We start from the raw sequence: 15,151 nt of genomic DNA on the forward strand, positions 1-15,151 counted from the left end.
CTACACACGGTGCCACTACACGGTTGGAGCCGTCGTTACACACGTACCGGCACTACACACGGTGCCACCCCCACTGAGCCCCCCGCACACGGTAACACCCACCTCACACACACATCTCCTGTACATGCGGACAGTCTCCATCATCCACACACACACACACACACACACCTAACCTACAGCCCCCACACGGTGACACCCCCATCACACACACCCACCCCTTCATATACAGTAAGTCCTCTATCAAACACACCCCCTGCACACGACCCCAGTCACACACATCCCCACTGCAGACACACACCCCCACGATACCCCTCTCACACAGCCCTATGCAATGACATCCCAATCACACACACCCCTGCACTAAAACACCTCCATCATACACCCCCCCCCAGAGACAACACCCCCATCACACCTATACACAGTGACACCCTTGGCATACAGCATGGTGACATGCCACCTTTGGTAGCAACCCCCACCCACCCTGTCCCCATGTGCCCAGCCCCAGCACAGGCGGGAGGTGGCAGCCTGGGGTGAGGGGGTTGCGCTGCTCCTTTATTGGGGTACAAAATGAAGGCAGCCGGGGCAGCGGGGGGGAGAGGTGGGGTGCAGCAGAGCCAGCAAAGTGGGGACAGGGGCCAGGCCCCGCAGCCCCAGGCCCTGCTCTCTTCCCGCTGCCTCAGAGGGCAAGGGAAGGCCACTGCCACCAGCTTGAAGAAGAACCTGAGCAACAAGGGTGGCAGCAGCAGCTGGGGAGACCATGGCCAGGGCTGGGGAGATCACGGCCCCGCAGCCAAGCAGGCCCCCCGGGATGGAGTGTCAGAGCGGTGGGGACAAGGGGGTTCCTTGGTTCCCAATCCCTGATGGTTTTCAAGTAGCTGGCCTGCCCCCAGGAGACCAGGTGGGGCAGCTGCTCAAATAAATACAAATAAATACAGATTCCAGCATGGGAGCTTGCCCAGTGCCCAGGGAAGAGGGTGACCGGCCCCTCAGGCACAAGCTGCAGGCAGACCATGCCTCCCTCCTGCCAGCATGGCCGGTCTGGGGCACAGAGGCAGGAGCCGGAGGTGAGGAACACCCCGATGCCATCCCTCCCTCCTCGGAGGGTTGCCTCGGACCCCCAAGGGGCTACTCCTGCAGGTGGAAGGGGGGCAGGCAGCAAGGGCTCGGCCTGCAGGCAAGAGAGCTGGGGGCTGCGGGTGGGGGTCACAGGCTGGCAGCTCAGAGCCCCTCCTGGGGGCTGTAGCCAGCCTGCCTGGTGGCCCCATGGCCAGCCAGCTCAGCAGTCCATGCCGTCACTCTCACACCAGGCAGAGGGTCCATCGGTGCCAAAGTATCGGTCCCCAAAGTTACCTGGAGGATGAGGGGACAGAATGAGGGGGTGGCAGCACCAGCCCCATTGCAGTCCCCTCCCCAGGGCTTCTTCAGTGCAGCCTCAAATCCCCAGCCAGGCAGCTGGTGTGAGAGCCCACAGCCTAGCCCACCCTCTTCTGTCCTCACCGATGCCAGGGATGATGTGGAACTCCTCATTGATCCTCTTGTCCACAGCAGTGGTGATGATGTGGACACGGGGAAAGGCATAGGCCACAGAGTGCACCCCCATCTCCGCCATCAGCAGTGACAGCAGGAAGATCCTGTCCTCCTGCACATCATGATCCTGCAGCACATGGAGCCGTGAAACCCAGCCGACCTATCAGTCCCACCCCATGCTCTGATGCCCCCTCCGCTCACCAGCAGGACGCGCACTGCCATCATGGCCGCGGCCCCCGTGGACACGGTGCTGTCCATGAGGATGACGTAGTCCTCGCTGATCTCCTTGGGAAGGCGCAGGTAGTGGAGCTGTGAAGGGAAGAAGCGGTCACACACCCACCGCACAGTGGCAGGGGGTCTGTGCTGGAGCATCGGCGCTGCTCACCTCGGGCTCCCCTGTGTCATGGTTGGTTTGAATGAGGATCTTGCCCAGGCGGATGTCCTTGCACACAGCAGTAAGGGCTTGCTCCATGGTCTCCCCTGCTCGCAGGATGGACACACCAGTGATCTGGGGAAGGGGTAAGAACACATTTGCCTGGCACTGTGCAGGGGAAGCAGCTGCTCTGGTGAGCTCCTGCGGCTTTGGCGCTGCGGAAGAGGGAAGCAGCCCATCTGCATCCTGGAGCCACCAGGTTTTCCCAGTCCATGCTAACCCAAGATGGGGCAGCCATGTGCTCATGGGGAGAAAGAGACTGGGACAGTGTCTCACCCTCTGTCTGTGGAACCGCTTCCCTTCATACGTGGTCCCCTGGGGCGTCTCCACAGTGACCGACTACAGAAACAGAGAAGAAGGGAGTATAGAGAAAGCTGGGCCCTGCATGGCCCAGGGGCTCAGGAGGGGCTGATGTGGCCCAGGAGCTCACCTTCAGTGGCAGGAAGGAGAGGGCATGTTCAATCAACAGCCGCATCAGGCGCTTGGAGTAGAAGATGAATTCGTCCCTGGTTGTGTCCTTGTTCCTGTTGAAGGAAGGTGCCTGCGTGAGATGAGAGCAGAGCCCGTGCTCCACCACATGACAAACAGGGCTCTAGAGGGAGGACGGCACAGAGAGCAGCCAGTGGGAACCTGGGAGCTCTCAGGAAGGAGATACAGCAATTACCAATGTTTCTGGGCTTGCCAAAGACCCATGGTGGTGTCTAGGAAGGACTATACAGTCAGAAACTGTGTTCAGTTCCCCTGGAAGGGGGATATAAAGCACGCAGCTAATCACGCAGATCGGATGAAGTGCAAGGATGCCACATGGTGCTGCTCAATCCTCTTTGGGACATGGCGGACAGCTCAGAGCTGACTCTGCATGGCAGGCTAGCTGGACTAGCAAACGGAATGAAACCAGCAGCAAAAAGGAGGGATAAGTGAGCATAACATCAGCAGCCTGGTGTAGGTGTGTGCCCTGACCTGAGCAGAGATGAGGCAGGTGCCTGAGAGGCAAGCACAGAGGCACAGCATTACTTGCTCTGAGCATGACCTCTAATTGCTGCTGAATCTCTGCTGGAGGATTTGCAGGGCTGGACATTTAGGACATAACTGCTGACTATGTGGAAAGAGCCAGGAGAAAAACCGGGGGCGACAGCAGCACAATGTCAGGCAGCACCTGAGGCAACAGAGACTCAGGAACAAGCAGCAAGGGTTTTGCACGGGCCCTGCAAGGGGAGCACAAGGCAGGACAAAAGCCCCTCCAGGACAGACCGCAGCACAGCTGGCTCCAGAACACCTCTGCACAGAAGCAGCACAGCCAAGAGCAGCTGGGTTAGCTGACACCAGTGACGGGAAAACACCTGATGTGTTCTCAACTCCTCTCCGTTTCTGTGCCAAGTTAGAGATAAACTACTGCCAGGAACCAGGCAGATTCTGGAATACCTGGCATTATCTCATCACAACCCTTCAGTGCTGAGGGCAGCAAGGAATACGATAAATAAAAAGCAGTAAAACCACAATGGGGCTGTAATTAAGAGGAAACCTCCCCTTCGCCTTCAGGAGGAGTAAAGGAACTCTATGTGCCCATACAATAATCCCAGTGCTGGGCAGAGGGGGGATGAGGCTGGCTTTTCCCGTGGGCAGCATTTTGACCATCAGCACATGTATGTGCTGCAGCTGAACTTGTTCACCACATAGAAGAAAACACTGCACAAAACTTTGCATTTCCTGCAACACACGGATCTCAAAGCACAGGAACACAAGGGTGTAGGTGTACAGAGCTCCATTTAATGACAGGCAGGACTGTCTCTGCGTGTGTTACTCGGGATAGTTCCAGATGAATGGAACAGCTCCTCCACCAGCACCGTCAGGGTCAAGTGCTTGAAGGCAAAGTACCAAGAGGTCACTCAGCAGGAAAGGAGCAGAATCTGGGATCTGCTTGTTGGTTGACATGTGACCATAAAGACCCCACCGACATCCATCTAAACCTCTCCCAGTCTGTGGCTGCTTTGGGAAAAGAGCCAGTAGCAGGCTGTAACGTAAGGACCATTTTAGTGAAGAGCTCTGAGAACAAGCTTCTGGCTCCCTGGCTGAACAAGGAGCAAGGGCACACTGACACCGAAGGACTGTCTTTAAGAAGACACAGCTGAAACCTGTTTTCTCTTCTGTGACCTGTGCCTAAAGCAGTGCAGCCTGCACATACCCCTGGTACATTCTGGAGGATGTAAGGAACAAAGAAACCCTTCAGACATTTGCCAGTTTCCAGATGGAAGAGGTGGATCTGGCATCAGTCCAGAAGCAGCAGAAGGATATTGAATATTTTTACTCTGTATTTTAAGACATCATCTGCCACTTCTCACATCTCTCCCCAATGACAGACAGCCCAGCCAACAGAGCTCAGAAGGATAAACAGTCACAACTATCCAGATACTTCTGCAGCTACCTGGGTAACTCTCTCCCGAGAGCTCTGCAATGATCAGAAAACCCAATGTGGACATTCCCAACAAGCCTGGGGACAGCGAGGCACTCCTAGAGAAGTTGTAAGATCAGTTGTGGTCTGAAAGAAACGGGCATCAGCCCTACAGCTCCTCAGCGTGGGCTGTCAGCATGTGCGCCCCCCACGCGTGGGCTTAACCCACAGCAGCTCTGGAAGCACCACCAAGCTCCAGGAGCAGAGCCTGCAGCACCCCTGACAAGCCCCACACCAGCCATGGGGCTGCTCTGCATGGACAGGGCCAGCTGGAAGCCACAACCAGCCTGACCTGCATGGGACAGGCCCATTGGTGCTCCCGCAGAAGCAGGGTCCTCCACAGCCTCCAGAAGACATCCTGATGACCATAGAATCATAGAACTAACTAGACTGGACAAGCTCTTTACTATCAAGTCCAACCGTTACCCCAGGACTGCCAAGTCCACCACTAAACTGAGGGTCTCAGGTACATGCTTTCTGAACACTTCTAGGGACAGTGGTTCTACCACTGCCCTGGGCAGCCTCTTTCAGTGCCTGACCGACTTTTCAGTGAAGACATTTTTCCTAATATCCAGTCTAAACATCCCCTGGTGCAACTTGAGGCCATCTCCTCATGTCCTATCACTTGTTACTTCGGAGACCAGTTACCTCCTCTCTCCATCCTCCTTTCAGGTAGTTGTAGAGAGTGATAATGGAGGATGTATCCGCTAGGGATGGAGGACCAGCCTTGGCCCTGTGCTGCAAAGGCCTCAGTGTGCCTCCCTTTTTGTGCAGGGGCAAAGACACCCAAGGAACGTCTCTGGTGATTATGCAAGGGGAAGGGGTGCTGCAAGGGAGAGCAGCCCTAACATTCCCTGGCAGCAGCGGAGGACCCTCCCTGCAGCAGTCAGAGAACGGGATTGCTCCAGCAGTGCCTCTGTGCCAAGAGTGCTCCCAAAGGGACACCAGACCTGCTCACCCAGTGGCCTCACAGCACCTTCCTGCCATCACCCAGGCAAAGCCCAAGAGCATGCACTGCTCCAGGCGCTGCCCAACCCCTCACAACCCAGAGAGCTGGGAATCCCCAGCTGAGCACAGCAGGCAGCCACTCCCTAGGATCCCAGTCTTCCCTGCAGGGCATGGCAGGAAAGCATTGGGTGGCCTGACAGGGACCAGCAAGCATCTGGCTCGGAGCCTGAACACAGCATCAGCTTAGCTCACAAACAGGAGTGTCTGTAGCTGAAAGCCAACCGTAACGTTCAGGCCCCAGGAAACCTGAGCACAGACAGGTTTCACACCTGAACCACTTCTGTGGTGCCTGCAACTTCCTGGCATGTATGAATGACCTCGCTCTGCCCTTCACTGAAGCACCAACAGCATCACGTTTCTCAAGGGCAGCTCCAGCACAGGACTATGTGTCCTGTGGAGCACAAAGTCCAAAGGCTCAGGCCAGAGCAAACTTGCTAAGAGAGGTGGGTGACCCACGCCCCCCACAGGCTGTGCTGCAGGGGATGTCCTGAGCATGCTTTCCATGAACATGTGGGTACCAAGATAGAAGCCATGGAAAGGAAATGCCATTCTCCTGTGGCAAAGAGAGGGCAAGATGCTTGAGGGATGTTTGGGTGCAGAAAGGACTGTTCAGGTGCAACAGAATCCTGATGGGTGGCACAAAATGCTCCAACTGACTCTGGTGATCTGGACCATATACCAAAGCATCTTGTTAAGTGGGAAGATACAACCCACAGCATTATTACACTGTCCACTGTGTCCTATTAGGTACATTGGTGATAAAAGGAAGACAAGGGAAAATGTGGGCCCTCTCCAGAAGGGAGACCTAGTTACCCAGGACATGGAGAAGGCCGAGGTACTGAACGAGGCTTTTTGCCTCAGTCTTCATCAGCAAGAGCTCCAGCCACACCACCCAAGTCACAGAGGGCAAAGGCAGGGACTGGGAGAATGAAGAACTGCCTGCTGTAGGAGATGATCAGGTTCGAAGTCACCCAGGGAGCACAGGTCCATGGGACTGGATGAGCTGCATCCACGAGTCCCGAGATAACTGGGAGATGAAATTGCCAAGCCATTATTCATCATATTTGAGAAGCTGTGGCAGTCCAGTGAAGTTCCCACTGACTGGAAAAGGAGAAATCTAACCCCCATTTTTAAAAAGGGGAAAAAAGGAAGACCCAAGGAAATACAGTCAGTCTCACCTTAGTGCCTGGCAAGGTCATGGAGCAGATTCACCTGGAAACTGTGCTAATGCACATGGACAATAAGGGGGTGATGTGAGACACTCAACATGGCTTCAGTAAGGGCAAATCATGCCTGATGAACGTGGTGGCCTTCTACAATGGGGCTACAGTGTGGATGGATAAGGGAAGACCAGCTTTCGTCACCTACCTGGAATTGTGCAAGACATTAGACAACATCCTTGTCTCTGAACTGCAGAGGCATTAATTTGATGGATAGACCATCTGGTGGATAAATTGGCTGGATGGTTGCACCCGAAGAGTTGAGGTCAACAGCTCAGTGCTCAAGTAGAGACCAATTATGAGTGGTGCTCTTCAGGGTCAGTACTCGGACCAGTGCTGTTTAATACCTTTGTCAATGACAAGGACAGTGGGATCAAGTGCACTCTCAGCAAGTTTGTTGATGACATCAAGCTGTGTGGTGCAGTCAGCATGCTGGAGTGAAGGGATGCCATACAGAGGTACCTGCACGGGCTGCAGAGGTGAGACAGTGCGAACCTCATGAAGGTCAATGGGGCCAAATGCAAGGTCCTGCACCTGGGTGAGGGCAGTCCCAAGCACAAACACAGGCTGGAGAATACTGGATTGAGAGCAGCCCTGAGGAGAAGGACGTGGGGGTGCTGGCCAATGAGAAGCTCACCATGATGCAGCAGTGTGCGCCTGAGCCCAGAAACCAACCGTGTCCTGGGCTGCATCACCAGCAGTGTGACCAGCAGGTCAAGGGAGGGGATTCTCCTCTGCTCTGCTCTGGTGAGAGCCCCCTGCAGCCCTGCATCCAGCTCTGGGGCAACAACACAAGAGGGACATGGAGCTGTTGGAGCGAGTCCAAAGGAAGCCACAGAGATGGCTCTGAGGGCTGGAGCAGCTCTGTTCTGGAGCTGGGCTTGTTCAGCCTCGAGAAGGCTCAGGGGAGACTTCTGAGCTGCTTCCAGTGCCTATAAGGGCTGACAAAAAATCTAGAGAGGGGCTTTTGAAAAAGGCCTGTAGGGACAGGACAAGGGGGAATGGCTTTAACCTGACAGAGGGGAGATGGAGATGGGATCTTAGGCAGAAGTTCTTCCCCATGAGGGTGATGAGGCCCTGGCACAGGTTGCCCAGAGAAGCTGTGGCTGCCCCATCCCTGGCAGTGTTCAAATGCTGGAGCAATCTGGTCTAGTGAAAGGTGTCCCTACCCATGGCAGGTGTTGGAACTGGATAAGCTTTAAGATCTCTTCCAGCCAAACTGTTCCGTGATTTTGTGATACTCAGACTGATCATGAATAAAATAATTCAGCTGTTCCAGTGCAGGAATATGGTTTGGTTTCTGCCTCTCCATGGTAAGAGAAAATTGCTCGGGAAACCACTTCTGCCTGAGATGCCAAGCCTGAATTTGCCTTGAGTATACTCGGTGAGATGCTCATCTGCTGCCACGACATAATCTTCCAGGAGGGCCCTCACAGACAGAAGGCTGAATCACAGAAGAGCCTCCAGTGTTGAACAACAGGGAAACCACGTTGGCTGGCAGCAGTGTGGCAAGCCAAGATCAACAGGCTGCATCCAAGGAAACTGCACTGGGGAAGACAGGATGGAAGAAGGGAGGCTGGAGGGAAATCCTCATTCACAGCTCCCTGGTGCATCCACAGATGCCAGGCTGGGCGTGCCAAGGCACTCCAAAAGGCAATGCTGGTGGGAACACCAGCACCCCACAAGGGGTCCCACTGTGGAATGGGGCTGATGGCACCGTGGCAGCTGGAATGAAGACAAGATCAGATCCGCCAAGGGACAGTAACTTCACACACAGAGGTGCAGGAAGCTTGGCAAAAGGTGTGCATTCGAACCCCTGACAGTGTGAGCCTCTCCATCGAGCACAGGAGAACCTCAGCGGGCAGGAAGCAGTGCCTTGGGAGCAGAGGGAAGCCCAGAGGGTCACATGTGAAAATCATTAACAGCTCCACACCATGCAGAAATAAGTGAGCACTGCCAAGCATCACCTACAAGCACCAGGAATACAAGCTGCCTTGCTGTCACCAAATACAGGAGTGAGCTCCTCAGCTTAGAGCTCTTGGTAACAGCACTTCCTCAGCTTCCCCTGCTTTCCTGGGCTGCAGCAGGATTTGAGGGGGTGGCTGACAGGCCAAGTCAACACCCCTCATAAGCGTGGTTATTTTTCATTTACCATCTGGAAGAGGCAAAGCCTGCCTCCCGCAGCGCTGCCACGCACACCGGCCAGCTCCCTGAGCTCAGCTCCAGTACAGCAACTCAGGATCAGCAGCGCTGCTGAACTCTGACCATAGCCCACATGGGTTTGGTCCCCTCCCTCCCAGGGCAGCTGAACAAACTCCTAAGTCCAAGCAGATTAAGGTTATTAGACACTTGTGGCATAAAGGCGGAGGCACAAGACACCGCTCCCAGCAAGGCACAAGCACACAGACTTCAAGGAGGAAGAGGGGAACAGCAGCTACAGACGAGAGAGGATCCAATGCCTGCCCATGGTGCTGTCCCTTCCAGACACAGACTGGTTCAACCTGGCCTGTGGCACTGCTCACACTCCTCTGAGAGAGCACACAGCAGTGTCACGCTGTCGGCTCTCCCAGGGAAACAGGAGCCATAGGTAAAAGGTGACTCTGAGCAGGAAGGCTAGAGATGGGCAGGCTGCTGCACAAAGGCTCACTGGTTCTTCTCATCCTGCATGAACCCAGGAAAGGGAAAAGTGCTCCTTTGCAAGCAAACAACATTCAGCCTCTGGAGGTGCTGTTCCCCAAGATCTCCCTTCCACCTTCATTTACCATTGAGCACAGCCAGCGCATGAGCTAGAGAAATCATCTCAGGCCATCAGGAAGCTGACGCCACAGCAGTGCAAGGAGACACTGAAGGGACACAGTCATAACTGCTCCAAAGTTCCCTTAGTGAGCTGAACTCAGAGCTACTAGAAGTGCACAGCCTAGTGGGGAGACAGACACACGGGCTTCAGACACTGGCACAGGTCTCTGCCTAGTGGGCATAAGGTGCCACATCACCAGGCGTTTACTGCTGTGAACTGCCCTTGGAGCCTGCGCTGCCACAGGGAGGAGTCACAGGAGGAGCCTGGAGAAGGAAGGAACAGTTCGTTTCCTACCAAGAGGGGCACAACCTGTGTGTAGTCACACATTTGAGCTCTCTAAACCAACACAGGGGTGCTGGTAGCCAGCCACAGTGTGAGCAGGCACAGCAGAGCTCAGCATCCCCTTTGTGGTTTACAGCCCAAGGGACAGAAACACAGAGGTTGCAAGCTTCTAAACCACAGTAATGAGGAATGTCTTTGGTGGCCCCATAGGATTCAGCTCCTGACCCTACACTACTGCTACTGTCACCTAGAAAAAAAAGGAGTATTAGTGAGAAATGATGAAGTCATGGAAGCAGCAGCCTGGGTCTTCTCTAAGCTGGCTCTGAACTCAAGTGCCTCAGGAGAGGGGCAGTGAGGGCACCTCACCCCATGTCACCAGCTACTATTCCTGTGCTCCAGCTAGCAAAGAGCCAACCAGTCTCATCATAAGAAAGACCTGCTCAAAAGACACCCCAGAGCAGACGTGCTGAGGGTTTGTCACCAAAAACACATCTGTAGGGTGGAGTCAGCTCTGTTCAGTCCTGATCCAAGAAAACCCCTATGGCTGAAGCCCTTAAGGCAGATGAGGAAAAACTGACACCAGGTTTTGTAGTGTGATCCTACAGAACAGCCCTTCTGCAGGAAGGGGATTCCACAGGAGGCAGGGACCTACCTGATGATGGTGTGCATGCCTCGCACTTGTGGTGTGTTCTCCAGGACGCTCAGTGTCTTCGGCAGGGGCTGCCCTTGGTGGGCAGAGGCCAGAGCTGCCCTGAAACAAGGCAGCAGTGATCAGAGCTGCACAGCACAGGCACACAGAGCCACTGCGCTGGACACCACAGAGTGGGACATGGCCTCTGGCCAAAGGAAGGCTCCTCCCAGAGAACCTATGGCACAGGCTGGACATCAGAAAGTACTTGTGGTTTTCCGACCTTGATCCCTAGGAAAGCCCCAAGCCTGGTACCAGGTATGAGATTCCAAAGCAGTACCAACCCATAAAAGTGGGTCAAACCTCCCCTGACCACAAATCCAGCTGTCAGCAGCCCTGGTACATGTAAGCCTCTATACCAGCACCCAGGGAGCAAGAGGAGCATCTCTGCATGCAAAGGCCTTGCACCTTGGGACTGGGCTGCCCATGCTGCAGTGAACTTTAGGGACAAGGACTGTCCCTCTGAGGCTATGTGAAGTCCCAGAGAACAAGGGCTGTTCAGAGCCCTTCTCCTATAGAAGGGAGCAGCCTGGGACAATCCAAAAAGCAGGACAGGAGCTGTGCTCCAGAAAGGGATGAAAAGAAGGCAGTGCACTAGTCACATGAGTCAAGCCTAGCTGCTGTGGGATGGTTCACACAGGGGCCTGCAGCCACAGCGTGATGATCCCCAAGAAGGTGAATGCAGGGCAGCCGAGGAAGAGCAGCTATGCTCAGGCACCTCAGCAAAGCTTTGGCCAGCAGGGACAAGAAGAGGCAGGACCTGGGGAAGAGTGGGTGCTCGTGGCCCTCCTCCCCCAGCCCAGAAACCAGCCCCTCTGTGGCTAACAGGTTCTCCACGTACCTGACAGTGATCTCACGCTGGGTGGTGGAGCAGAGTCATCAAGTGTGGCAAGAAGGGAAGGAAAGGAAACACAGTCACTGCACCAGGCACAACCACCCACAGCAGCCCTGGCCCAGCTCCCACCACTTCTCCTGGGGTTAAACCCTGAGAAGGAAAACCAGAGCCAGAAGGTAAGGGCAGGCTGAGGTGGCACAGCCAGGACAAGCAGGGTGGGGAGAGCAGAGCTCTCCAGGATGACAGCACATGAACGAGGCCAGGCCAGACTGCAAGTGCCAGGTGTCACTGTACCCAGACCTGTCCCAGTTTCCCCAGCTCTGTCTGCCCCAAGACCTTCTGTAGAGCGGTGACACCAAGACCCTCTGCGTGCTCCAGAAGCACAGGGTTATTGAGCACCCACACCCTCCCCGCTGTGCAGAATCCTCCTCAGCTGCACTAGCAGTAATCAAAGAGCCCAGAGCTCACCTTCTCCAGCTGGCTATGCACATGCTGCACAATGAGGTCCAGCGCCACAAAGTTTTCCCCACCTGACAGCAGAGCAGAGAAGCTGAGTCAGAGGCACACTGACCCAACCCCATCCTAGGACACCTGCTGCCAGAGCTGGGGTCAGGTCTGGCAAATGCAGCAGTCTCACCCCTGGGCACCACGATATCGGCAACCTGCACAGTGGGCTCAATGTACTGCTCAAAGGATGGCTTCACAAACTTGTTGTATTGCTTGATGACACCCGCGACATCGCGCCCACGCTCCATGATGTCGCGTTGCAGCCGCCGCACCAGCCGGATGTCAGAGTCCGTGTCCACAAACACTTTCATGTCCAGGAGCTGGAAAACTGGGAAGAGTGAGCACCCCCTATGCATCCCCCCACCAGACCTGCTTCATTCCCCCCATCCACAGCTCAGCCAGGTCTGACCCCCAGCATTGCCTCCCCTGAAGCCTCGGATGTGGAAGGGCTCTGCCAGCAGGCAGGAAGGTGACCTCCCCCTTGGCAGCCCCAACCCATCACCCTGCCCCAGCAGCATCAAGGGCCAAGCCAGGCCAGCACCCATCCCACCACACATCCCCTGCCACACCACACACTGAGATGGGCACCAGCCACACCAGGCAGCGAGCGGTACCTTCAACAACTCCTTGTTCGCAAAAGCCAGAATCCCTTCAAAGACGATGACGTTGGCCCCGTACACAGTTTTCTGTGGGCAGATAAGAGCTGTGCTCGTCCTGCCCACCTCACACCCACTGCGGCAAGGCCAGCACTCAGCACAGATGGCACAGTCACAGAATGGGTTGGGTGTGAAGGAACCTTGAAGCTTATCCAGTTCCAATCCCTCTACCACGGGCAAGAACACCTTCTGCTAGAACAGCGTCCTCCAAGTCCTGTCCAACCTGGCCTTCAACTCTGCCTGGGATGGGGCAGCCACAGCTTCCCTGGGCACCCTGTACAAATACCTCACCACCCTCACAGGGAACAATTTCCTTTCTTCTTCATATCTAAGTCTACCCTCTGTCAGTTTAAAGCCCTCAGCCCCTGACCCATCCCAGGCTCTTGCCACCCATGTGCAGCATGCCCTATAACTATCCTGTATCACCCAACATTTAAGGGCCCTTATTCTGATCCCTACACTCGATAACCCAGCCCTGCACTGACAAAGAGCCTTGTTCCAGAGCCCCAAACATCTGCCTTCCCAGCTCCTTCCCTCTCTGCACTCCATGCTCCCCACTGCAGCCTCTCCCTGCACTCTGCGTTGGCCCCCATTTCAATCTCCATCTCCATGTCTCCCTGCCTCAAACACCCCCAGACTGACACACACACCCCTGGTGGCTGGAGCCCCTCCCAGGTCCCACAGCCCCCACACATCCCTGCTCCCCAGGGCTCACCCAGCCTCCCCTCCCAGTGCCCATCCCAGCTGCCCCATGGCACCCACCCACTCCCGCCGGCGGCTGTGCGTGGTGAAGTCGTACACCGGCACCTTCACGCTCTTGCCCTTCTTGAGCTTGCGGAGGACGCTGACAAGCAGCTCAAAGTCGAAGGCATCGGGGTGGTCAAAATTGTAGTCGCTGCGGGCTGCCAGCGCCTGCTGCCCCTCATCCAGCACCTGCAGGCACCATCACCACTCAGTGCCACGCCAGACCCGTGGATTCGCTGGCACTGCCCTCGTCCCAGCCCTCACCTTGTAGAAGGAGTCCATGGAGAGCAACACGACCCAGGGCACGTCCAGCGCCTCGATGATCCGGGTTGCCACTGTTGTCTTGCCCGAGGCACTGCCACCGCACAAGCCTGGAGGTGAGAAGGGGATCACCGCGAAGGCCAGGGATCCATCAGTGCCCAGCTTCAGCTCCAGCCCGGCCCCATCACTTCCTCAGCCGTGCCTCAAGGCCTGGCTCCATTACCCACCTCGTCCCAGCACCAGCTCCAGACCCATCCTTGGCTCCACCACCTCCCCAGCCCCCGCTCCATCCCTGCCCCAGCCCGGCTCCGGGCCGCAAGCTCCATCCCTTCCCCAGCCCCATCCCGCCGCTGACCGATGACGAAGGCCTCGTCCACCGGCGCGCCGGTCTCGCTGTACCAGGGCGGCCGCCCGGCCGTGTAGATGGTCCGCTTGCTGGTGCGCAGCAGCGGCGGCTCCGGCTGGCACTGGCTGGCGGTTCTCCGCCGCGGGGACGGCGCCAGCGGCAGCCGGCTCAGCAGGGAGCCCAGCGGGCCCGGGCCGCGCTCGGGGCCGGCCGCACCCCACGCGCTGCCCCGCCGCTCCTCCGCGCCCGCCGCCGCCATCTCCGCACGCCGCCGCGGGCCCGTGGGCTCGGGATGGGCCGCGGGGGCTGCCGGGACGGGCCGCGGCCGCACGCGGCTCCCGGCGGCCCCCGCGGCCCCGCCACGCCCCCACCGCACGTGGGCACCCGCGGGGACCGGGACCGCGGGTACCGGCCATAGGGAGGTCTGGGCCGGCCCCGTCCCGTCCGGCGCCCCCCAGCCGCTGCCCGGGAGCACGGCCAGAGCCTCCAGGGACACCCTGGGCAGCCCGTGCCCGTGTCACTCGCGCACGGAGGAGCGTGTCCAGGGGCCCCCTCCCTGGGCCCACTGTATGCCCATGGCCTCTGGTCCTGGAACTGGGCACCGCTGGAAGAGCCTGGCTCCCTCCTCCTTACCCCTCCCTGCAGGGGTTTACAGACATGGCTTCCGGAGCATCCCCCGGAGCTTGCCCTGCTCCGGGCTGAGCCGTCCCGGCTCCCTCAGTCTTTTCCCACAGCAGAAATGCTTCAGTCCCTCCAGCACCTTGGTGGCCCTTTGCTGGACTGAAGATCTCCAGTATGCCCACATCCCTCTTGCACTTGGAACCCAGCACTGGGCCAGGGTAACCAGTGCTGTCCTGGGAAGCATCATCAACCCCGTCAACTGGAAATGCTTTTTTAATGCAGCCCAGAGCACCATCGCCACAGCTGCAGCAAGGGCACATGGCTGGTTCATGGTCAGCTCTGTGTCCACCAAGATCCCATGGCCTTTGCTGAGCTGCTTTCCCACTGGGCAGCCCCCAGCATGTGCTGGAGCGGTGTGTTTGTTCATACCCAGGAGCAGGACTTTGCACTTCCCCTTGCTGAACTTCCTGAGGTTCAGCCCATTTCTCTACCTGTCTGGGTCCCTCTGCCTGACAGATCAGCACAACCCTGGTGTACAGCTGCTCCTTCCAGCTCAGGGTCACCTGCAAACCTGCCCCAGCATCCAGATCATTCACAACGATGTTAGATCAGACTGGACCCAGCACTGACCCTGGTGGTACACCAGTCATTACCGGCTAGACCGTGTGCCACAGATCACCCCCTGGACCTGGCCATGCAGTGTTCAATGCGCTTTCCTGCCTGCTCATCCAGCTTACACTGCAACAGCTTCTCCTGGAGGATCTTAGAGGACATGGT

General features: G+C 56.9%; 1 protein-coding gene across 2 annotated transcripts; it reads right to left on the minus strand.

The window, feature by feature from the left end:
- Positions 1–805: 805 nt before the first annotated feature.
- LOC133210661 (uridine-cytidine kinase-like 1) lies at positions 806–14,012 on the minus strand. Of its 2 annotated transcripts, none has more exons than XM_061350266.1 (14): positions 13,763–14,012; positions 13,411–13,517; positions 13,165–13,335; positions 12,361–12,432; positions 11,877–12,066; positions 11,708–11,769; positions 11,246–11,262; positions 10,369–10,467; positions 2,391–2,484; positions 2,237–2,299; positions 1,913–2,035; positions 1,729–1,836; positions 1,498–1,654; positions 806–1,350 (listed from the first exon to the last, which is right to left on the minus strand). In XM_061350266.1, the coding sequence occupies exons 1-14, from the start codon at positions 14,010–14,012 to the stop codon at positions 1,277–1,279; spliced, it is 1,587 nt and encodes a 528-aa protein (XP_061206250.1). In that variant the 3' UTR covers positions 806–1,276. The 2 variants fall into 2 exon arrangements, with proteins under 2 accessions (XP_061206250.1, XP_061206251.1); XM_061350267.1 differs by lacking the exon at positions 13,763–14,012 and adding an exon at positions 13,635–13,694.
- Between the last annotated feature and the right edge of the window lie 1,139 nt (positions 14,013–15,151).

The sequence above is a fragment of the Neopsephotus bourkii genome, unplaced genomic scaffold (genome assembly GCF_033783945.1).
Source record: "Neopsephotus bourkii isolate Nb327-2 ecotype Australia unplaced genomic scaffold, CSIRO-AGI_Nbou_v1 NB_481, whole genome shotgun sequence".
Classification (NCBI taxonomy): Eukaryota; Metazoa; Chordata; class Aves; order Psittaciformes; family Psittacidae; genus Neopsephotus; species Neopsephotus bourkii.